Genomic DNA, 22,167 nt, shown 5'->3' with positions numbered 1-22,167 from the left:
AAACAAAATATTCGTTAAATTAATAATTTATTATTTGCCAAATAAGTAATTTACTTTTTTTTTTTTTTGCACTTATCTATTTGTGTACTTTCTTGTCCTTTGTTCAATTTTCTTGTTCTATGACAACGAGGGAGCTGTCAGTCAGTGTTATAGTGTCTTATCATTCCTGTTTGCTGAATGAATATCAGACTCCCTAGAGAAACTGAAAGCCTTGCTCCTTCACGTTGTACAGCCGAGTCTGAAAATCTACTCCATGTACTGACACAGAAGCTAATTCCATAGGGTTCAGCAATTTGCAGAACATAGTTTTCCTCTTTCCTTGCAAAATTAAAAAAAACATGTGAACAACTGAATATAATTCTCTCACAGTGCCTTGGGAACACTTTTTGTGAGCTGAGATCTCACTGATCGATTGATCTGACTCACTGAACAGAGACAGTGCCTATCACTAGAATCAACTTCTCTGCTCTTGATTGCTAAGCCAGAACCAGAGGAACATGCCCCTTCATTATCATACGGATGTACAGAAACAAAGAAAAAGAAAACAAAGGAAGAAAATAAAACATTTTTAAATCTGTGGAAAAAAAAAAAAAATCACATACTGATTTTTTTTTATTGACTTTAAAATTAAATAAATATAGAAAAAAACGGAGAAATTTATTATTTGGAAATTTGAAATATAACTTAAACTAAGAAAATATATACATTTGAATTTTTAATTAACAATGATTGAGGAATTTTTTTTTTCAAGAATTTTCATTTTTGTTGAGTCAGTCCTCCATATGAGCTTATGCAGAGAAGTCAATGGCCATTTGTTCTTTTCTGAGCACAAAAAACACTTTGTATGTCCGTGAGTCACCTTTCATCTGTGCAAACTCAGGTGCTTTGGTAGAATACACAATATATTTGAATGCAACAAAAAAGCTAGTTTTGAAGCCAGCTACAAGCATAATTAAAGATTTCAATATAACCAAATTACCTGGGAAATATAACATTTCTAGGTATTTGTCAAAGTAAACGAAGAAAATTATGTTCACTTGCTTCTGGACTTCATGGCTTATTTTAGAAACTATTGTGGAGATTCTAATTTAGCCGAATATTCCCTGGTCCTATCTGCACACAGCAATGTGAAAGATCAACTCAGGAGCTGCTCAAGCCCCGGTGACTACGTGAAATTTCTACCTCAGCTCCATTCAGAGGATTTGAGATTTCACAGGTCAGTGCCCTGGCGGCATGCTCCACGAAAAGGGATCAGGAGAGGGATTTTGAAAAATCCAGAGAAAAGGTTAGTTAAGAGTATGCACTGGCTTTAAGGGTGACACACTCATCAATATATAAGTAGACTGGTACAGCAGGAGTAGTAAGAGTTATATAAGCAGAAAATTAGTACAGTTCAAATCATGTAAAAGAATCCCAGAAGATCTTAAAAATGTAGAATTGCACTCAAGTTGGTTTTAGGGACCCTAATAAAAGTGTATCTCTACTAAAGACAATATAATAATCAAATAATAAACAATATAGCATACAGATGTAAGCATAATATTAGACAATCCTCCTTGGGCTGTGGTATCAGCAGAACAGCCAAAAGCTCCAGATATAATGTGAATGTTCCATATCTAGCATGATCAACAAAGAGCATGTTTTCTTCATGTGAAGTGTTCCATCTCATACTAATATCAACCATGTCAGATTGCCACCAACATGGGTGCAGCTAAATTTCTGTGTCAGATATTGGAATGACCACTACCATTTCTGAAAGGCTCCAAGTACACGCATACATACACACACGCTAAAGATAGCACATTGTATCAAAGGGTATCTTTACAAGTCTATCAGAGGGAAAAATGAAATGACCCAAATGAGTTCAATAACAAATCTATTCTCAAACAGGACACATTCACATCGTCTTAGCAGTGGAAATCCTACTGTGGTGAAGTGGTGTGCTTCAGTAGTTGTACACTGCCAGAAACTAACCCGTTTTTATCTCTAAAAAGCAATGGATATTTTTAAAAACCCATTTATGTGTATATCCTTGCACCTGTTTTCCAAGCTCATGCAAACCAAGTACAATGTGCTATGCACGTTCCACACCAAAGTCTTTACATGAAACATTAAAGTCTTTTTATTAAAGGTGACTTTTGGTTTAGGAGGGTGTCTTAGCATTTGTGTGTTCGGGGTCTTACCCTCTGAGATAGCATGAGGTTTGATGATACAGCATGTGCAATCTGAGTATTTGGCTGTGTTGGAGGGGCCATGCCCTGCTGTCGAAGGAAAGAAAAACTCCAGTTCCTAGAAAGAAGGGAAAAGATATCAGTTAAACATAAAATATACCAAGTATAAGTTTAAACACTACTAAATTGATATGTCAAACTGAGGCTTTTCGTTGGTCTTTGGTACCACCGCTGGATTGCAATGAAACTTCTAATCACTGACAGATGCTAAAACACAACCAGAGGCCAGCCCTAATTAGCATTTGTTTATTTGACCTTGAGTTGTTTCTATCCTCCGTTGGGAGCTACAAGTTACTGAGAGGTGGGAACTCAGACAGTTCTATCACTTTAGGTTATACTTTTAAAGCTATGTACAATAAACTACTACATTTCCGACACAAACATTATATATATATATATATATATATATATATATATATGGCAATTAATTGTCAGTTTTGTGCCCATGACAGGCCTACTGGTAAGTGTAAATTGGCTCAGGGTTAATATATTAGCTTGTTGTGAGTGCATTAGTATAAAATGTTATACTTGTGTGATGCTAGATGTTCTGATATACTAATATGATTTTCAGGCTCTTATAGTTGCTGAATCAAAAGCATTAGTTGAACTGAAACACCAGTATATACACACAAAAGCAATTTTTTATTAACATTCTACAGTTTAGGGGACAGGTAACAGTGTGCGTATGTTTCTTTTTTAAATACCCTTGCTGCAGATGCCAATGAGTCTGATCCATGTCCTGCATTTTTGGTGCCATCTGTGCCAAACTGGGCACGGAGACTCTCAGGAGCATCTTTGCGTGCCACGCTAGAGTCAGTGGGGCCCAAGACTTTCCTCCACATCGACACTGCCTCATCCCCCATCAACTCCATGACAATCACTGGTCCAGAGCTAACAAACTGCACCAAGTTACTGTTCAGCAAAACAAAATACTTACATAAGTGATGAAAACAACCATAGCTATTCATCAGCCCAAATTAATATATTGGGAAAACATTCTTGAAAAATACTTCTGAAGTTTCTGTGACACTTGAGAAATTTTATAGACAAGAACACACACAAGGTCACTATTTTTGCAATGTCTTCAGATGACTGTAAAGTTCAGTCAATTCCGCTATGTCACTGCCTGGTTGTTGAAGTGCAACAATGTCATTAAAAGACAGTAGAAGGTTACACAGATGTCATCTCATGGCCAGTGCAACGTCACAAGAATGCTGATGCAAGCGGTTTTTGTCTTTGAAATTTCCTTGAAAAGCTCACTTGCAACTTCGACAAATGAGTGAATTATTCACCCAGGAAAGACTTACTTGAAAAAAGACTTTGACTGATGTTCCATGTAAAAGTCCGCTGCCTGTTTCCTGTAAGGAATGCCATAAAAGCACACACGGTTAATAAGTGATCCAATGAGCCAGGCTTACTTCTACAAGACAGAGGCCTGAAGCAAGAACAATTTGTTCCATTTAGCTGGTCCAGAAGTGCTAAGTAATCCCAGTCTACTATTTACTAGCAGACAGTTTCAATTTTACAAACGTATTGTAGTGCTGCAGATTATACTTATACTTGATACTGACAAAGGATTTAACAGCCCTGATCAGCCTAAAGCAACACAGTCCCTCATTCAGTCCTACACAGTCAGCTTTCCTGAAGGAAAGGAAAGATTAACACTCAGCACTTTCCATTTTCCAAAAGAAAACTGACACCACATTTCAATACTAAATCGACCAGTCATAAAATACACTGCACACAGACCACCAGCAATAAAAGTAATATCTCTCCTAGCAACATATAAATGATGTCAGCACATTTGTGTAATGGCCTGTAGTTATTCTATAAATTGCCTTGTACAATATAAACATAAACAGATAACACATAATACCTTGTAACAACACCCCAAACAGAAAAAACAAAATATCTGAGGATATGCTTATGCTTTAACATTTTTGTCTCAATTTATAGTTTGGATTTGACTCATTACAGGTAGTGTGTAACAGTTCAGCCCTGAGTATCTGACATATTTCAGCAGGAAGAAATTGTACAGGCTGAACTTTCATTAAACAATGACTCATTCAATCAGCAGTGAACATGCCACTTTTTCACTGACATTCCACACCTGTCTGATCAGAACTGAGAGGAAGGAAGTGTCAGAGTGTTTACACCACACAGTCAGCAGTCAGGGGACAGAGAGAGAGAGAGAGATGCAATAGAGGGAGAAAAACAAGCCTATTGGTGGCACTGATTAAAATGGAATATTTTACAATATTTCAGCATAATTGAAATATTAAGATGTAAATAAAGGCATTTACTCTGGTTTAATGTGAAAAGATTTGTTCTAAAACTCAGAATTGTTTACAGCATTGGTGACAGTTTCTAAATGTGTCTAAATATCCTAAAGACTACATCACAAAATGAATTAAATAAAATGGCTATGAACATGTTGCCTAGATCCTTAGACATTGTTGAATGACAGTTCTGAGATTATTATTTGGCCATAAACACAATTTATAAATCCATTCTTGGTACATGCAGGTCAAGATAAGACAAAGGAGTAGAGATAACAGCAATAAGATACTAGAGATCAATGCTGGGCCAAATTAGCCCGAAAGCCTGGATTGGATATCAGAAGACATAAAAGAATGAATCTGATCTAATCTATGCTAAAACTGCACACTCATTCTCTGTGATGTCATTTAGTTAGCAGAGTGTTTCTTGGTGTGGGATAAAAAAGGGAGTGAATAGCTTGATCATAACATATGCTCAGTTATAGTAAAGAACTACAATAAAAACAGCTAGAAAGACATAGATAAATGATCAACATTTCAACATTTCTATTGGAACAAAAAAGTAGAAACAAGGCTCAGAAGAAATCACAGCTAATGGTGACAGTAATTAATATGGCTGTATTTGCTCTTTAAACATGGGTACTCCTTGTTCCTATAATCACTGCTGTAATCAAGTTTCACTACATGAAACCATTACACAACGAACCACTCTGGATGACTTTTTATTTACATTTCAACAATTTAAGTATTCAGATATTGTGAAATACAGGTGGAATTTGCCCTTTATTTTTTATTTTATTTATTGTAACAGAATTTATTTATGCTGTTTAAGGCTGGATTTTGGTCATTTATAAATGAGTGTGGTTCTAATTTCTGAAATATTTCAAAACTTATGTTCGCATTCTTTCTACATGTAAGAAGAAAGAAAATCCTGTGCTATGATCTATAACTAACTTTATAACTATTGTAGTTAAGTTCTAAATTGTTATAAGATATTGTCTTATATATATTTATACTGCAATTTTTCTTTAAGGATTGTACAGCTTCAAAGAGGTTACAAAGTATAAAATGTACTCACAATCTATGTAACTGTGAAGCTTATTTTAAACATCTGGAGCAGAAAAGTCAACACTCTAGTTGGGACAAATATAGATTTAACCTGTAGTTGATTAAAGAATAATGGGGCAATATTTGCTCAGCATTTTCAGCAAGTAAAATATATAGGCTCAGGTTGTAAACAGACCAGTGCACACAGACATAAGCAATTGTCAGAAAAGCAGCTTGATTTACAACATGTAATTCCCAGTCCTTTCTGAGACCCCAGTCCCTTCTGTTTCAAACCCAATGTAATGTCTTCAAAAAAAGATAACGAATTAAGGTTCAGGTGACTGGTGGACAGAAGGGTCACAACAGAGAAGCACCTAAAGCTACATCACTGAAATGATGTTCCTGGCATGAGTAATTGAACAGATTTCTCTCCACTGCTAGACCTCTCTGTCACCTGACATTTCACAGCATGCCAGCAAACAACATCTGCAGCCTCAAATGTTGGTTTCAAACAACGCCCAGCAGAAGCCTCTCTTTGGGCTTACAGCTTTCCTGTTTGACACTTAAATGCTTTGCACGACATCAGATGCACTCATTTGTAACTGCATGGAGTCTCAATCAGATGTACAGAAAATGTAATCACACTCAGGGGATGACTGCTGCAAAGCTGGTCACTATGGACTTAGGGATACTGAACTCATTAGAAACTGATGAGAGACAAATATACAAACATTAATGAGTTATAAACAGGCAACACATTTTTTAGCTTACCCGGTTAACTTGGTCATTTTGGCTTTCGTGACAATAAGGCCAACTTCATAAATCATCTGAATAATTTTGCCTACTTTGGTCACTGCATCTGGCTTAATCATAGCCAGAGTCCTGATGAAGACAAACAAAACACAAAAAGTAGCTGAAACAGAAGCAGAGATTTAAGAGACAACACATTTCATGAGTTCAGGTTAAAGGTGTCAATGGTTTGTGTTGCTTACCAAACAACAATGGGCTGTCAGGGGACATATTTAAAACAGCCTTTCATCTAATATAGTACCTATGTCTTGTACCACAAAACAGTATGAAACTGTGAGGAGAATGTCATGCTCTTTAAAGTTTAAGCCATACGTCACATGTAAATGATGTTAAAACATCAATAACCAACTAATATGACAAATGTCACCAGATCTGTCATACTATAGAGGTCATGTCCAGTTAAATGTGACATTGAAAAAACCAATGCATCTGTTTTAAATGCTGTCTAACGGGGATTTCTATATCTGAGGAAAATAGAATCAACAAGCTTAAACATTTGGAAAAGAATCAGAGTGTTTACTTGTTCCCCAATAATCTACTAAAACCACAGCTAATGAATATATGGTTTTTATGTGGTTGGAATCTTTTGACATTTGTGGCTCATGTGCTAGGATGTCAAGCAGTTAGGACCTCTATTCTGAGAATTAAGTTGTGATACTCAGTGTTATTAGTTTTAAAATCACTGCAATTGTTTTTGTATATTGTTTATATCCATCTCTCTCTCTCTCTCTCTCTCTCTCTGTCTCTCTCTCTGTCTCTCTGTCTCTCTCTCTCTCTCTCTCTCTCTCTCTCTATATATATATATATATATATATATATATATATATATATTAGTGTCTTTCATGGGCTTGAGCCTATGAGCTTAGTGAGTGTAACCAAACAATCCATTCTTAATCACTCATCTCCTTTCACTCTCTGATTTACATTCCTGGCACACGGGCTGACATAGAAGGAAAAGATGCAGCTACTGTGAAGAAAGCCTATTTTGTTTTCCTTCCACATATGAGTCACCAGATTAGCACTAATTGAAATTACCATCTGAAAGCAATGAGGATTTGAAAAGGTTGAGGGGCTGATTCATTAAAGTGGTAATCAGAGATATGCAATTTGGATTTGATAGGGACGAGCACTTCCCCACACAGTCTCCAAAGTCTTATTTCAAATTTGATAAATGAGCTTGGGCTTCATTATGCCTTTAAGATGTATGGGATGGAAAAAAATGCTCACTGCATTGTGTGGAAAGATATTCCTTTCTGTAAGAATAAGTATATCTTGAAAATAACTTTTTAGAAGAACAGTCTTTGAATGAATATCAAAATGCCTGAAGGTGTTTGGGAGGTATTTTTAGCTGGGTTATAACACAGCCATAGAACAAAGCAGGAGTGTCACCTTTTAATCTGTGACAACAGGTTTCCACAGCAAGGCAGTTTTGGGCAAAGATAAAATTGCTTGATGGTGGAAGTCACCAAGGTAACAACACTTTACGGCAGGGTTCATAATGCTACATGACATATACAGAAGCCCTTTCTGGGGTAAAACTGTACAGCTCTGCTTCTTTAAAAAAAATAAAATGTTACTGACATTGTATTTTACCAAAACCACTTTACAACATACTGTAACCAAAGTATTTGAAGCTCACTAATTAAGTAAAATAAATATTCATATAAGTCTTTGTATCTTTTTAAATATAGTGATGTTTTGCATGGAGAGGGGTGCTACCTCTCTTTCTTGCTTCCCAATTTGTTGGCGGTATATTGGTCCCCATAGTCAATGAGGTTGAGCTGTCGAGAGAAGACATTCACACGGTTCCCCACGAACAAATCCTCTGGATGGAGTTCATCATATTTGGTCCTCCTTAAAAATGTACGTTGATTTTTCACATCAAACTGAAATGGAGAGAAGAAGGTACTGTCACCGTAACAAACTTTAAAAACACAATAATTGGCTTTAAATTAGGCTTTACAGATTTTGGGAAAAAACATTAAACAATATGTAAATCAGTTTTTAAGATGGTAATAATACTGCATGCATTCTGGATGTGTCTGCGGAAGTATGAGTTGATATGACTGTCTGTCTAAACAAAGCCCAAGTGTTTTACCATCTCCACTGAGCCATCTTTAGGGTAGAACAGCAGCTGGTAACGCCTGAGGAGAGCAGCACTAGGGTCGTACCACTCAGCCAGGAAGGCAAAGCGCTCCTCCTGTGAACAGCAAAACAGAAACACTCTGAACTCCACAATCTGTTCAAGGCCTGCAGTGGGATGTCAGTATAGAGACCCCTGAGCTAGGGCAGGCAGCCAGATAACTTTGGGCCTGACCCCCAGCATAAGCAGGCAGCTGGCTTGTGTCACAACATCCAGCTACCACTCATTGCTCCCGAGGGTCTTTCACTTTAGCCAGGGAGTCCTTACACAGCTGCTTTTGCACAAACAGACCCCAGGACCTCTGACATGGTCAGAATCTAAAAGTCAACATCATGATTGTCCTGGGAAAAAAAAAGACTTGGCTGTGAAATGAATGCTACTTGGAGTGCTACATGTATTAATTTATCTCTAAACTAAATAATGCTTCTTTAGCCTTTTTAATTTCACCTGCTTTGACCTGTTTCACCTTCAAAGCAGTCAGAAAGTGCCCTTAGAAACATGGAGTAGATGAGTTTGTTATCTTTACCTCGCTCTCTGCCCCCTGTTGGATGGAAGCCCCATATGCTGGAGATGCGAGTGGGATATCTAAGAAGCATGTGATCCAGACAGAGCTGGAGCAGAATACTGATGAGAACTTCACTCATTGTGCAGCATTAACCAATGGATATCAAGGGTTACTTTACACATTTACAAGGCATAAAAGGCCATATATTACAGGCTGGAATTCCCTGTCTGCTGCCTGAGAATGTATTAATTATTAACTTCCATTATCCGCGTTAATAACTGAAAGGGTTAGTAATATTTGACATTATCATGCAAACAGCAGCAAACAGAGAATGAAAGATTTTCTTCAGTAAATCTACACAGTTCAAAACAGCAGTGCAGTTAATTAAATAAAAAGCAATCCATTTCACAAATGTGGTTGTCTGCTACTTTTAAAGTAAGAGGCTACTTACTGCTACATTCCACATGAGGCTAAACAGTGTCTATTAACATAATGTGTTTACTCGCATTGATTTCATTTTGCTTAGCACTGTTTGTTCATAAGGGCATAGAAAGTTTACAAATATCATTAGGCCAATAATATCAGTCTCAGTCAGTAATGGGGTATAATTTAACATCATTTTTAGGGTGCATAAATACCGGAAATCAACCTAATTCGTATTTCCTTACAGAGGAAAGAGCAAAAGATTAGACTGTAGTGGTTTATAAACACTGTCTGTGTTTATTCTCTGTATGTCCACATATTTACTGATCTGATGAATCTGAACACAGGACACCATCCTTGTATTAGAATAAAAAATATTGAAAAAATAAAGGCAATAAAGAAAAACAGCAAAACACTTTAGTCAGCTCTGCACCAAGGACTACAGAATATAATTAAGAAATAAAAAAATCATATCCATCAGTAGGCTAAAATATGATTGAAATAAAACTAATTGAAGGGCCCGGGACCCTGAAACGAATTAAGCGGCAAAGAAGATGGATGATGATAACTGAAGGGCAAAGTTAAAATCTAAATATTAAGAAAAAAACATCTGTTAACATTATAAGAAGTTTAAACCCACCAAAGCTGGTATCAGTTATCCAGTTTTCATATTTGTCATGCCCTAATTAAAACCCCTCCAGGGTGTGTCCCTGCCTTGTGCCCAGTGATTCCGGGTAGGCTCCGGACCCACCGCAACCCTGAATTGGATAAGTGGTTTCAGACAATGAATGAATGTATAATTAAAACTAATTTACTCTTAGCTAAGCTCCACATATAATTGTCTTTGCCAACCACATTACGTAACCTAACAACGTATATGGAAAAAACTTATCTGACTCCAGGTTATATCAGACCCTCTGAGACATTTACAAAATGAACTTACGCTTTTTCTGTTCTTTAACAAGTACAATTTGTCTCTGACCTAAAGAAACCCTTGCACACAAATGAGCAGTTTATATCTCGTGTATGGTGGGGCCCAACACCCCAGGGGAAGCTATTTTTACTCCTCATTCAGCCATGGCAGAGATAGTATTGGCATGAATGGCCTTTTCTGGACAAATGAGTACAAGCAAACTATATGCCCCATAGGTGGTTTGAATATGGAATATCCTGAAATGACTGGTGTCAAAGCAATTTCAGTGAGGGATCGAGTGGGGAAGTACCTGACTGGTTATAACCAACCAAAGATAAGTGAGTGGCAGCACTAAGGCTATACTTCAGCGTTAAAAATACCCAGACATGTTTCCTAAAATAAGCGCCACTAACAAAAAGAGATGTCACCAAACAGGACTGACTCTAATAGAGTAGCCCAGACATTCCAGATAAAAGGAGTGTGGGATGTATTGACTTTTCTGAACAACAGCTCTACATCTCAGTCACCTTAATGAAAACACTTGAAGTAACAATTGAAACTCTCTTTCCTCAAAGGAGACCTGATTGCTCTGCAGTGCTGCAATGGACCTAACCTTTACTATATGCATTACAGGGAACAACCCAATTTAATGAGAATCTAGCATTCACACTTTAAGAGTGCTATTGACCTACTCCATTCTACAATTGTGTCACCATGAACAGAAGCCATTTTTAGAAGACAGGTCACTGAATGAGCTCAGTGTACAGAATGAGACAAAATGAACAGATTTCACTCAGCTGTCAGCTCTAGACTCTAGGCTTCACATGGATTCTGGAGACACACTAACTGTGTCTTTTAAAATAATAATTATACCCTATGTGCATTAAGTGTTGACGATTGAATTGACTGGATAAACTCTGAATGACTGAAATGAGACATTAAAAACATGAGTATAATTGTATAGATATCCTATGTGATGCAACAACCCAACACATTTACGCAATTGGGGTTATACTGGGCTAAACAGATGAAGTGTAGCTCCAGCTTAGCTCACATTTTATAAACCCTATCATCAAACGAATTAGTAACAACTTTATTAACTATTGTTTATATAATTATGCTGCTTGTCGAAAATGTGACGTATTTCCTACTTATAAACAAAGCTGTTTAGAACTTGGTGTGAACCATATTGTGTCACTTGGCCTATCAGTCAGTAGGACGCTCTGGAGTCTCAATCTTCTCATGGCAGGGCTGATGGGAGCGGCCCACGTGAGACAGATCACATATCCTCACTCCCTGCCTCGTTCAGGTTTACCCAAGAACAGCTGGGTCTCCGAGGACATTGCTGAGACGAAGAACACTTCCAGACAAAAATCAGCAGTACGACTGATCATGAAACGTCTTCCTTCTTCTATGAAGGTGGCTAAACTAAAACTCATTCAAAAAACAGATTTCACAGAGTCATGGCTAACCTACTTGTCAGAGTGTAGCCAGACCAAACTGGAACCAGCTAAGCTAATCTGCTACCACTCACACACTGTCAAGACTCAGGCCAAAGTGGGCTTTCCTTTCAGAGCCCTTCTTGGAAACCAACACTTTCTCAGACACCTACTGTTGTCCTGTGCTATTACTGCAAACATTTCATGCTGTTTGAACGGAGCCTGCTTACAGATCAATGTACACTCATTTAAGAGGCACAATGTGAAAGTGGCAAAGATCAAAACAAAAAACAGAAGTACAAAATCATATATACCATCAAACAATGAACAACAATTAATAGCTTTACTACAAATGACCACCAGAGATAACAAAATCACATATGCTTTAATTCAATAAACAATCCACACACTACTATGCCACATGACTATTGTTATTTGGGAGCTGGGATATTCATACAGCCTTAAAAATCAGTCCAATCTAGCTAAACGTAGCTCACGACAAACATATCTAAAAGACAACTGTCGTAGTTAAAAGGGGACTCCACACTTTTCAGCTTTATACATATGTTTTTAATCTATTCACGTGGGAGAGGTACATGTAAAACCAAATAGACCCCAAGTGTCCTGAATATGTACCCTGAATTTACCTTTAAATGTTATACTTCTACCACCATCATAAAAGCTGAGACAATATCTTCACATACAATTAAAGACCCCAACCAGACAAAATCAAGTTTTTTTTCTCCTTTACATTGATCTTATTTTAATATGTCTTATCATGCTCAAAATATACGATGTGATGGCTGAGCATTTATACTTTGAAACTGCAGTGTTCAGACAGTAAGGATTTCTTACAACATCTTTACACCCACAGGGGAATTGGATGGGACAGAGCCAGGGACTAATTACATATTAATAGATCTGTGCCTGCTGAACAAGGGTTAATGTGTAGGGTTACATCTATGCCACCTTTATGATTTATGGGTTGTTATTTATTTATTTATTTTTTAAATAACTAACGCAATATGAATATTGCAATATGCAGTTCTGATTTAAACAGAGATTACTTTTAGGGGGGTTTATTGAAAGACTTTAGCAGTGCCACATTAGGTCGCTTTGAATGAGAGTGTTTACATCGACGCAATTGATTTTATGTATTATAAAACTTGATGGTTTTTACTTGATGGAAGATAATGCTACTGTACTGTAAAGATAAATAAATATTCGTAAGGAAGAGCTCCTTTGCCATCTAGTGGCAAACAAGAGTTCCTCATTCTCTCTGTGTATCTTAGTGTAAAGCAAGATTTGGCAGCAAATATGTGTTATTTTAAATACAAATAAGCATAAAAACAACAGAAAAAAATTGTCTGCAGTATCTCTCCAGCCAAGTAGACATTAGTGTTAGTAATTTGTGAATGATGCAAAATGAGCTGTAGCTGTGTGAATAGATATGTATACAACCTGCTGCCTGGAGCTACATTACAGCTTCATTGGCTGCTTATATATCTAGGTTATATAGGAAAGTTCAGCTAACGATATACATGCAAATACGACCAACATATCTCCGGTATCAGGAACAAAAAGAGAGAGCGACTTATCCTGTCGGTCGTTAGCGAGTTAGAGCAGGCGTGTTCTCAACAAGTGAATTAGCAAGTGTTAGCTTACCGTTAGTATGTAAAAACACACAGTAAATAAGCAATAAAGTGCACCTAACTAGCGCTAACAAAACCCCATCACCGCGACCTCAGTGTCTTTACCATGGTCCAGCTCTGAGTCCTGAAGCGGCGGTCTGTCTGGGTTATGGTTTTGTGTTTGTTTTTATTCCCGCTGCCGGTTTCGCAGGTTAGCCTCTTCCCTCGCTAGCATTCTGCTTTGTGAACTCGCGTCTCCATAGCAACAAAACACAAGATTTCTAAAACCATGTAGGTTTAAAAAATCACAAAACATACTATTTTCAGTCCGAGGTGTAGGACATCCTAGTCATAAACAGTTCTTAAACGAGAATAAAGAAAAAAAGAGACCCCCTGAGAATCCTCTCCTTCGCTTTTAAACCGAGGAACCCGGATGCAGTAACGTTACTGTGACCCGCCTTCACACGCGGACTTTGTTATGGTACTGGGGCTGAAAGGCTTCATTCATTTGAGAAGATTTAAGCATGGACTTTGTACACTTCTGACGAGCAAGCAACCCGCTGCCTTAAGTAAGGTCAATTTTTAAGATATTTTAACAGCTCTCTACGTTTATTTCAATAGGACTGTGCGTTTTTCTGTTATATACTTTTACTTAGAATCACAACCGTGAGAGACGTTCTGGCTCAGTCTTTTCCACTGACCATATGGCTGCATACTGTAGCCCACCTGTCGCGCCGCATACGTTATTTGTCCGCCTTTCACCCTGTACTTAAATGGTCAGGCCCTCCACAGGAGCACCCCAGAGCAGGTATGATTTGGGTGGTGAATCATTCTCAGCACTGCAGCGACGTGGTACTGCTGCTACGCGTGGACCAGACACAGCAGTGCTGCTGGAGTTTTTAAACTGTTTCACTGCTGGATTAAGGATTGTCCACCAAACAAAAAATTACATTTACATTTACAGCATTTAGCAGACACATAAGTGCATAGTGTTCAGACAGAATGTTAATCCTAGCTAGTACAAATGGGTTAGGGTCCAAATTCCCTTTGGGCTCAGACGCTTGTCAGCACAAGGGCTAGTGCTGATACCTAGAAAGAACAATACACAATACAATCTAGTAAGTGCTCCAACCTAGAAAGTAAACAATAGTCAGTGCTCATACCTAGAAACAAAGGAGTTAAGTGCAGTATAAGTGCAAAACAGTCTGTTACAGTGAGCATTTAGTTATTACTGCTCACCTAGCTGAATGTATGGAACATATGTTTGTTTAGGTTTTGTTTTTTTACAGTTATAAGCAAATGTAATGTTAGAAAATTTTCACAAGGACCTTTAATGATGCATCTTCATGTGTTGCTCAAGCAGGGAACTGAACCCTAGTCTCCGACATAGAAGGCAGGCTAGACCAAACCTCTAATGAACCATTCTGAAAGGGAGATTTGAATGAGAGTAATACAGCAGATAATTTAACTCTTTTTCTTTTTTATTTTTAAAAACACAGGTTGACGCTGCAATGGACAGCATAGGATCCAATCCCTTTATTTTGGATGGTGGTTTAGCCACAGAACTTGAGGAAAGAGGATTCCAGCTACAGGTAATTTATGGAAGCCTTTTGTCTATAGATCATTAACCACATTTCAAAGGATCTGAATTAATTTATGAGACATGTTTCTGCAGGCGGACCCTTTATGGAGCGCTAAAATCTTGTATACAGACCCAAAAGCCATTAAGGACGTACATTACAGGTGATAACAAACTGCTAGGTTTAGTTTTCTCTGCTTGACTGAATAAATGTCAGAAAAATAAAAAAAACCATAACTGTTTTTGCAGATTTCTTCAGTGTGGCTCGGACGTCATCACAACAGCCACATACCAGGCTACTATTGAAGGATTCATCAAGTACCTTGGTCTCAAACCTGAGGACGCAGAAGAGTTACTGATGTCAGGGGTTCAGATAGCTAAAGAGACAGCAACAGACTTCATGTCTAGCTGTGCAACATCTGGTATGTGTCAGCATGAAATGTGTTTAATCTCACTGAAGCAGATAGACATACTGTAGTAATAATAATGGCAGATATATTTAACTGTGTAAGTAGTAATTGCTTGATAACTTTACAAACTATTAGACAGAAGAGTGCCTTTGGTAGCCGGCTCTCTGGGTCCATATGGGGCATTTTTGCATGATGGCTCAGAGTACACAGGAGCCTATGAGAAGTGGATGAGTGTGGAGGTAAGTCAGATGTAAGCACTCCACCCAGCATATAGTAATTAACCAACTACACCTACTGTTGTTCTCTTTTGATACTACCCCTAATAATAGTATAGTTACACTAAAACAATGCAAATTCGAAATGAGAGAATATTTGCAAAAAAACAAAGTTTATCAGTTTGAACATTAAAAAGCTTGTCTTTGTAGTGTATCCAATTGAATATATGTTAAAAAGGATTTGCAAATCATTTTATTCTGTTTTTTACCCAACGTCCCAACTTCATTGGAATTGTGGTTGTAATTGTAATTCATAATTGAAACATTCTCCCTTTTGTCCTTTTATGTTAGCTGTTGCATAGTATTAAAAATGACAGTTGTCATTTTATTAAAAAAGCAAGAAGTATTGCTTGGTCACTGCATTCATTATGAGTTCCATCAAAGAAAAAGCACTGCAAAAGCATGTGCATTGATTTGTTCTGTACTTGGGGAGAATATTGTATCCAAAAGTACATATGAGTTTTCGTTTAGACGATTTACATATGGTGATTTTGAGGTTAGCGATTGTGTAAGTAATGTATTATGCTTAATTTTTAAATTAAAATTGTGATATTATAATAAGCAGCAATTAACATAACAAAATGAGAAGGAAATGTTTGAATTTTGAATTACAATTATACCTTACATAAAAAACACTTTAAAATGATTTGTTTACCTTATAAGTTCTGGTAGTCACTGCTACAGGCAGATGGAGAGAGGAGAGCTTATGTAAATGTTTATACAACTGTATTTTAACGGTAAATAAACGTGTCATAGGCTGAACTGTTTTTCCAACACTCTTTCCAACATCCCCGTGCTCCCTTTTATCATAGGAGCTAAAAGACTGGCATCGGCCACAGGTTCGTTGCTTAGTGGCTGCAGGAGCAGATCTCATCGCCATGGAGACTGTACCAAGTCTTAAAGAGGCAGAGGCCTTGGTGGAGTTACTGAGGGAGTTTCCAGATGCTAAAGCCTGGCTTTCCTTTGCCTGCAAGGTATGTACAGCTCCTATACTGAACCAGAGTAATAGTCCATAATTCATGATCTTAATGTGTGGGCAAATATTTAATATACATTATTAGAAGAATAAAATTTATGTACATTTTCATAAAGACTTGACATGAAGAGGTAGTTTAAAGTTACTGTTTAAATTTGTAGAGAATAACTCCTGTCTGTAGAACCATTTTTATCAGTCCATGTCAGGGTAGTTTTAGACCTTTAAACAAAATGTAATAATTGACATAATCCCAAAAGGGATATGGAGTGTCCCTTTACTAGGTGTAATTTACTAGGTGGTTAAGCTCTTGTTAATCCTGGCATGTTCATTATGTTCTCAATCTGTGGATACACGGTCTCAATTTGATTTAGTTATTTAGAATGGTTTGATAAGCCTTCCTGACTGATGTACTGTACTTCAACAGTGTTTTTCAACTGAATGTGGCTTCATTCAGGCCTGTGCTTTATTTGTTTAAGGGAATTTAAAAAGTCCTATTATTTTGAAGCGTTTACTTTACAAATCACCTGAGTTGTACATCACTGTATAAGACATTAAAATTTGATTTTCAGGACACACAGAGTATTTCAGATGGTAATAAGTTCTCCCAGGCTGTACAAGTGGCTAATAAATCTACACAGCTACTTGCTGTTGGAGTGAATTGTTCTCCTCCAGATCTAGTTAAACCACTTCTAGAGTCAGCAAAGTCACACAAGGCACCCAACATGAGCTGGGTGGTCTACCCCAACAGTGGAGAAGACTGGGAGCCCAGTAAAGGGTGAGTCAAGAGGCATCAGTGTAAGATTTTACTGTCTATATAAGGCAAAGGGCTTTGTTATCAACATCACATCTTTCAGTAAAAGCATACCTTTAGTGCTACCCTAATTCAAATATGTATTTACAGGTGGAAAACGGATAAAAGAATGCCATTTTCAGACCTCAGCCTTGAATGGAAAGAACAAGGGGCCTTATGGATTGGTTAGTCAAGATTTATTTTTAGTCATTAAATTATAGGGGAATGAATGTCCTGACTCAGCATCATATCTGAGTCAACTCAAACACCAATTCTTGCTCTGTCAACAGGAGGCTGCTGCCGTGTAGGCCCTGCTGACATCATGGAGCTGAGAAGTGTATTAATCTAGACCACAACTCCCAACATTAGACTGGGATATTTGCATTTGATACCACACTGATTGTGGAACAAAGCTCAAGAATGTTATACAAGAAGTCATATAAATATTTATTTATCAAGAAAAATGACAGCTATTTCTGCCTGATTTCACAAGTATATGGGATTGTAGATGACTGAACACTTGTCATAATACATAGTTCAGATATGGTGTGTTAAATTGAGAATGGACATCACAGTGCACGTACATGAAAGCCACCATGCTTTACATCTTTTCACTAAAAGTCTTCAAACTCATATTTAGCAACCATACAAAATAAGATCATGTCATCTCATTGATTCACAGTTTACTGAATCCAATAAAAAGCTTTCTTCAGCCCAGGGCTCTCAAAATGATTAAAACATTCACTCTAGGCTTCTCAATTCTAAATCCTCATTCTCATTCTAAATCCTGACATGTACTATTCATGTTTATGCACTTTTGAAAGTGTTCTATGCATTGACAGGAACTCTATGTACTTAATGTTTAATTACTGTTTGTTACATTAGTCCATATTGTGCTCCAGATAATGAGATAATGAACACCAAGTCCAAAGAAGCACATGTCTGGAATGACATTGATGAATCTGCACACAAATAAAAACATTTGCCCTAAGATTTGGTTTATAGATAAATGCACAATTCTCATGATCTACCCATTTTTACCAATGTGTTTTCTGTAGAAGCCTGTGAATTGATCAGAGGGCATGTCTTGATCAGCAATCTTGACCCCCAGTCCTAATCTAGCTTAACCTCAATTGGCTTAAACAGGTATGTGGGCAGACAGACTACTCGATCAGTCAGTAATGTCCTCATCCAGGTCACTGTCAGGAGAAGCTCTGTGCCTGTACTCTGCAGTGTTGGAAAGACGTTTCCACGCCTGATCAGACTTCTGGTTTCCCGTACTGTGGGACCGGCCTATACGCCCTAAGTGTTTGGACGCCCTGTCATCTAGACCCTCATCTGCTGAAGCCTGGCTCCTCTGCTCTGCCCCCTGTTGGTGCAGGTCATGCCTCAGGTTCTCCAAGTTCAACGCCCAAGGTCCAAGCTTTTGCCAGTTCACCCTTTGAAATGCCATGAGACAGTGTAGGTTGCCTCCCACCTGAAAGGAAGAAGAAATGAAAATCTAATCTAAGCTGAAAACTATCAATAAGACATTCAGCTGCAACTGTATTTTATGAAATGGCTGGGATTTAATTCCTCCATTACTAACCTTCTTAGTTTTCCGAATCTGAATGCCTCTTTCTGTGTGGCGAATGTCCAAGTACTCTGGGTTCTGTGTGTTCAGGTCTGTCACAATATCTGCCCATCTAAAAACAAATTAATGCATTGTAACAGGCTCTGCAGAATACTACAAATTAAAAAGGGAAAATGCACAGAAGTAGCAAATAAAAATTTCAGTGCCTATAAAAATCCTATGCTAAACCTGTGTACACCTACCATTTTGAAAAGCCATTGCATACCATAATCATAATATAGAGATGAAACCAAAGTAAATGTACTTTTTACAGTGGATGGCAGGGTGTTTTCTGCTTGGCTCCCCAATAAGGATCCAGTGCTCCATTTCATTCAAAGGAAGTGGTCCCCTGTGGCAAAAAAAAAGGTAGTAGATTCTTTGACAACTTTACTGTAGTTGATAAATTTATGACTTGTTTCATTATTTCATATTGTTTCATTGGGTTCATTATTACAGACTGAGAACCTTACCAGTCAGTTCACAGAAATTTAAAGTGCAACACTGAAAAACTAATGTAAATTTTCCACTGCATGGTACCTGCTGTACTCGACTCTACTCGCTATTTTGGTCCCTGGTACTGGTTGGTTTCCCATTACAATGGCTTCCCCCAAAATGTAGTCATTGACATTACAAACACAGTCTGTAATGGGAGACGCAAGCTTTGGAATCCACAAATAATGAACATATTATTCATTTATTTACATGTATTTTGTGAGGCTTTTTTTTGTGGGACTGAACACAAGTTCAGACAAAGCAGTAGAGTATATTTGTTCCTTGCTAGGCTGTCTGGCTCTGTCCAAGAAGCATTCGTAACTTTTCAAAAAACACCATAATTTTACAAGCTACTGTTGTGAGTGAGATAAAAACAAACCTGATCACTACTGCAGAGTGGAGATTTTAAAATGGTCTAGTTTGTGCTGGAGAGCTGCATTCCACTGTGATTAACAAGTCCCTGTGCTCAGTCAGTGCTCTGCAAAATGTACACATCGCAATTTACTTCGTACTCAGCTCACTTGGAACCACGAGCAAGCAGGAACTAAAACCCAGTTCCAGGTACAATATTTGCCTAATGGAAAAGCAGAAACCACAGCAGGACCAAGTAAAGTACAGCAGGTACCATTCAGTGGAAAAGAGCCATAAGGAAGAAAATGAGTTCCTGTTTCTGTACTGTACCTGTAAGCTTTGGCTGCTTTTAATGGTGTTGCCTCAAATCCTACAGGGCAGAAGTAATGGTTCTGACAATGGTAAATGTAGGCCATAGACTCATCCCTCAGTCCCTGCGTCAACTTTAGCAAAGCTCCCTCAGCTGTACAAATGGAAGAGCAACAAACAGAGCATTATAATATGGTGTGCAGTGTGCTCTGGAAAATCAGGCTATTTTTCCTGTCCATGTGCCACAATAACATGCCAACACAGCATAGGCCTATAAACTAGTGAACTCAAACATTACACTGAAAAAGATCCCAGAGGGTTGTTTTGTCATCTTTCTGATGGGTCCGTTGCGCACAGTCAAATATTTTATGTAAGGAGACTAGCTGAGGAGAATAATTAAGAATAAACACAGCTCTATATGAGCCCAGCTGTTGGAACATGGCTGACCAGCCTGTATAAACATGGTGGTTTTAAACTTTGATTACTAGCTTAAACTCTTTTCTTTGTGTGTGACCCATCATCACTTTAAATAATACAAAATATTTTGCTCACCAGTCTCTCCTGCTGTCTTGTGCTTCCCATGGGGTTTATATAAAATATAAGAGCATCCTCGAACTCGAAAATGATCGTTGATTTGTCTGAACCATCTGCTCCAAAACCAAAACAGAGACGGTAAAAATACTGCAACAACTTCCACTTTCTTATATATGCCAAGAGAAAAGAGAAGAATCATACCGCATTAATGTGGCATTGCCAGTAAAGGGTCCAAACTTGATTTCTTCAAACGGAGGCTGGAAACCCAGAATATGTAGGGCTTCCTCCTGGGAAATGGGTGGAAGGCTGTCAAAAAATTAAAAGGTTACTAGTTTTCTTTAATTACAGATTTATGACAGCTATATGTATGAAGTGTACAAGTGTGCTATAAAAACAACAGAGACAAAGCTAATGGTTTTTAAATATTATTTTCTTTTTATATATATATATATATATATATATATATATATAAAGAGAATAATATTTAAAAACCATTAGCTTATATATATATATATATATATATATATATATATAAACATGGCTTTTAAAATGGTTCTCTATTTTCATGCGATTTCATGGAAGAATCTTCAAAGTCTGTCCTACTGAATACCCATCCTTCTGAGACTCTAGTTAATATCAGCAAAAATGCTGCTATGTTTCATCCCTACTAAAATTTTTTTGACAGATCAAACCATCTGCTATTTACCATTTCACTAAAAATATATATTTTTCTGCCTGCATTTCAGATTCATATTTTATTTTCCAACAGCAATAATGATGAAGCTGTTTAAAAAATGAAATTACATATATTTAAATGTTTTGAAATTGATTAACATGCATACACATCAACTTGTAAGTAAAGACAATTAGGAAAAAAATCTGATTCAGTTGGTATCAGGTAAAATTTTAACTGATGGTGTATGTTCACTGCGATTAATGAAATGAGCAAAAGTCCAAAAGCTGTAGAGCTGTAAGTCACATACCTTCCAGCTCCTAATGTGCTGTACAGGAAGTTCCAACAAGAGACAAGTGAAGAAATTCCACATGACGTTTTATACTGAGGGCGGCTGATGCAGTACCTAAAGATGTAGAAAAACGGGGGACGGGAAAATGACTTTCTGTCTGTTAATACATTACTGGATGAATGTGCATGAAGTGATGAGCTGCACTTGTACCATCTGCGCAGGTCCAGCACTTTTCTCTGCTTGATCTCCTCCAGAGAAGCTTGTGGTGTTAAATCCAGCAGGTTTCTGCTTGAGCGGTCAGATGACTTCATTTTCTTTGGAGCAAATTTCTTAATATTACCTGACAAAAAAAAAAGTATAAAAACGAATGTTATAGGTTTGCCTATATCACAGGGGTTTTACACTAGACCTGGTAAGCTTACATTGTAAGGCATGGCCTTAAATGATCCAATT

General features: G+C 37.5%; 3 protein-coding genes across 6 annotated transcripts in view; 1 reads left to right on the top strand and 2 right to left on the bottom strand.

The window, feature by feature from the left end:
- nme7 (NME/NM23 family member 7) overlaps window positions 1-13,680 on the bottom strand; it is a 51,788-nt gene extending 38,108 nt beyond the window's left edge. For all 3 annotated transcript variants that reach the window (XM_066665587.1, XM_066665586.1, XM_066665585.1), the window contains exons 1-7: window positions 13,548-13,680; window positions 8,466-8,567; window positions 8,087-8,253; window positions 6,329-6,439; window positions 3,539-3,589; window positions 2,936-3,143; window positions 2,184-2,289 (exon numbers count right to left, since the gene is read on the bottom strand). In XM_066665587.1, coding sequence (XP_066521684.1) covers window positions 2,184-2,289; window positions 2,936-3,143; window positions 3,539-3,589; window positions 6,329-6,439; window positions 8,087-8,253; window positions 8,466-8,567; window positions 13,548-13,550 — 748 coding nt within the window. In that variant the 5' untranslated portion in view covers window positions 13,551-13,680. The remainder of the gene's footprint in view (window positions 1-2,183; window positions 2,290-2,935; window positions 3,144-3,538; window positions 3,590-6,328; window positions 6,440-8,086; window positions 8,254-8,465; window positions 8,568-13,547) is intronic.
- Window positions 13,681-13,851: 171 nt separating this feature from the next.
- LOC136692300 (homocysteine S-methyltransferase YbgG-like) lies at window positions 13,852-17,973 on the top strand. Of its 2 annotated transcripts, none has more exons than XM_066665589.1 (9): window positions 13,852-13,990; window positions 14,921-15,013; window positions 15,097-15,164; window positions 15,250-15,422; window positions 15,546-15,649; window positions 16,498-16,659; window positions 17,231-17,436; window positions 17,563-17,636; window positions 17,742-17,973. In XM_066665589.1, the coding sequence occupies exons 2-9, from the start codon at window positions 14,933-14,935 to the stop codon at window positions 17,798-17,800; spliced, it is 927 nt and encodes a 308-aa protein (XP_066521686.1). In that variant the 5' UTR covers window positions 13,852-13,990; window positions 14,921-14,932; the 3' UTR covers window positions 17,801-17,973. The 2 variants fall into 2 exon arrangements, with proteins under 2 accessions (XP_066521686.1, XP_066521685.1); XM_066665588.1 differs by having other exon boundaries at window positions 13,874-13,995.
- A 451-nt stretch (window positions 17,974-18,424) lies between these two features.
- Window positions 18,425-22,048, bottom strand: LOC136692301 (basic immunoglobulin-like variable motif-containing protein). Its single transcript, XM_066665590.1, has 8 exons — window positions 21,925-22,048; window positions 21,733-21,828; window positions 20,951-21,055; window positions 20,768-20,862; window positions 20,237-20,369; window positions 19,329-19,412; window positions 19,040-19,136; window positions 18,425-18,928 (listed from the first exon to the last, which is right to left on the bottom strand). The coding sequence occupies exons 1-8, from the start codon at window positions 22,023-22,025 to the stop codon at window positions 18,623-18,625; spliced, it is 1,017 nt and encodes a 338-aa protein (XP_066521687.1). The 5' UTR covers window positions 22,026-22,048; the 3' UTR covers window positions 18,425-18,622.
- Between the last annotated feature and the right edge of the window lie 119 nt (window positions 22,049-22,167).

The sequence above is a fragment of the Hoplias malabaricus genome, chromosome 3 (genome assembly GCF_029633855.1).
Source record: "Hoplias malabaricus isolate fHopMal1 chromosome 3, fHopMal1.hap1, whole genome shotgun sequence".
Classification (NCBI taxonomy): domain Eukaryota; kingdom Metazoa; phylum Chordata; class Actinopteri; order Characiformes; family Erythrinidae; genus Hoplias; species Hoplias malabaricus.
This window is presented reverse-complemented; position numbering and strand designations above follow the sequence as displayed.

Coding starts and splice junctions, on each gene's coding strand:
- LOC136692301 (XM_066665590.1), bottom strand. CDS start 22,025: ATGAAGTCATCTGACCGCTCAAGCAGAAACCTGCTGGATTTAACACCA. Junction 21,829..21,924: donor GTGCTGGACCTGCGCAGATG/GTACAAGTGCAG, acceptor CTACATCTTTAG/GTACTGCATCAGCCGCCCTC. Junction 19,137..19,328: donor CCTGCCATCCACTGTAAAAA/GTACATTTACTT, acceptor ATTTGTTTTTAG/ATGGGCAGATATTGTGACAG.
- LOC136692300 (XM_066665588.1), top strand. CDS start 13,900: ATGGTACTGGGGCTGAAAGGCTTCATTCATTTGAGAAGATTTAAGCAT. Junction 13,996..14,920: donor AACCCGCTGCCTTAAGTAAG/GTCAATTTTTAA, acceptor TTAAAAACACAG/GTTGACGCTGCAATGGACAG. Junction 15,014..15,096: donor AAAGAGGATTCCAGCTACAG/GTAATTTATGGA, acceptor ATGTTTCTGCAG/GCGGACCCTTTATGGAGCGC.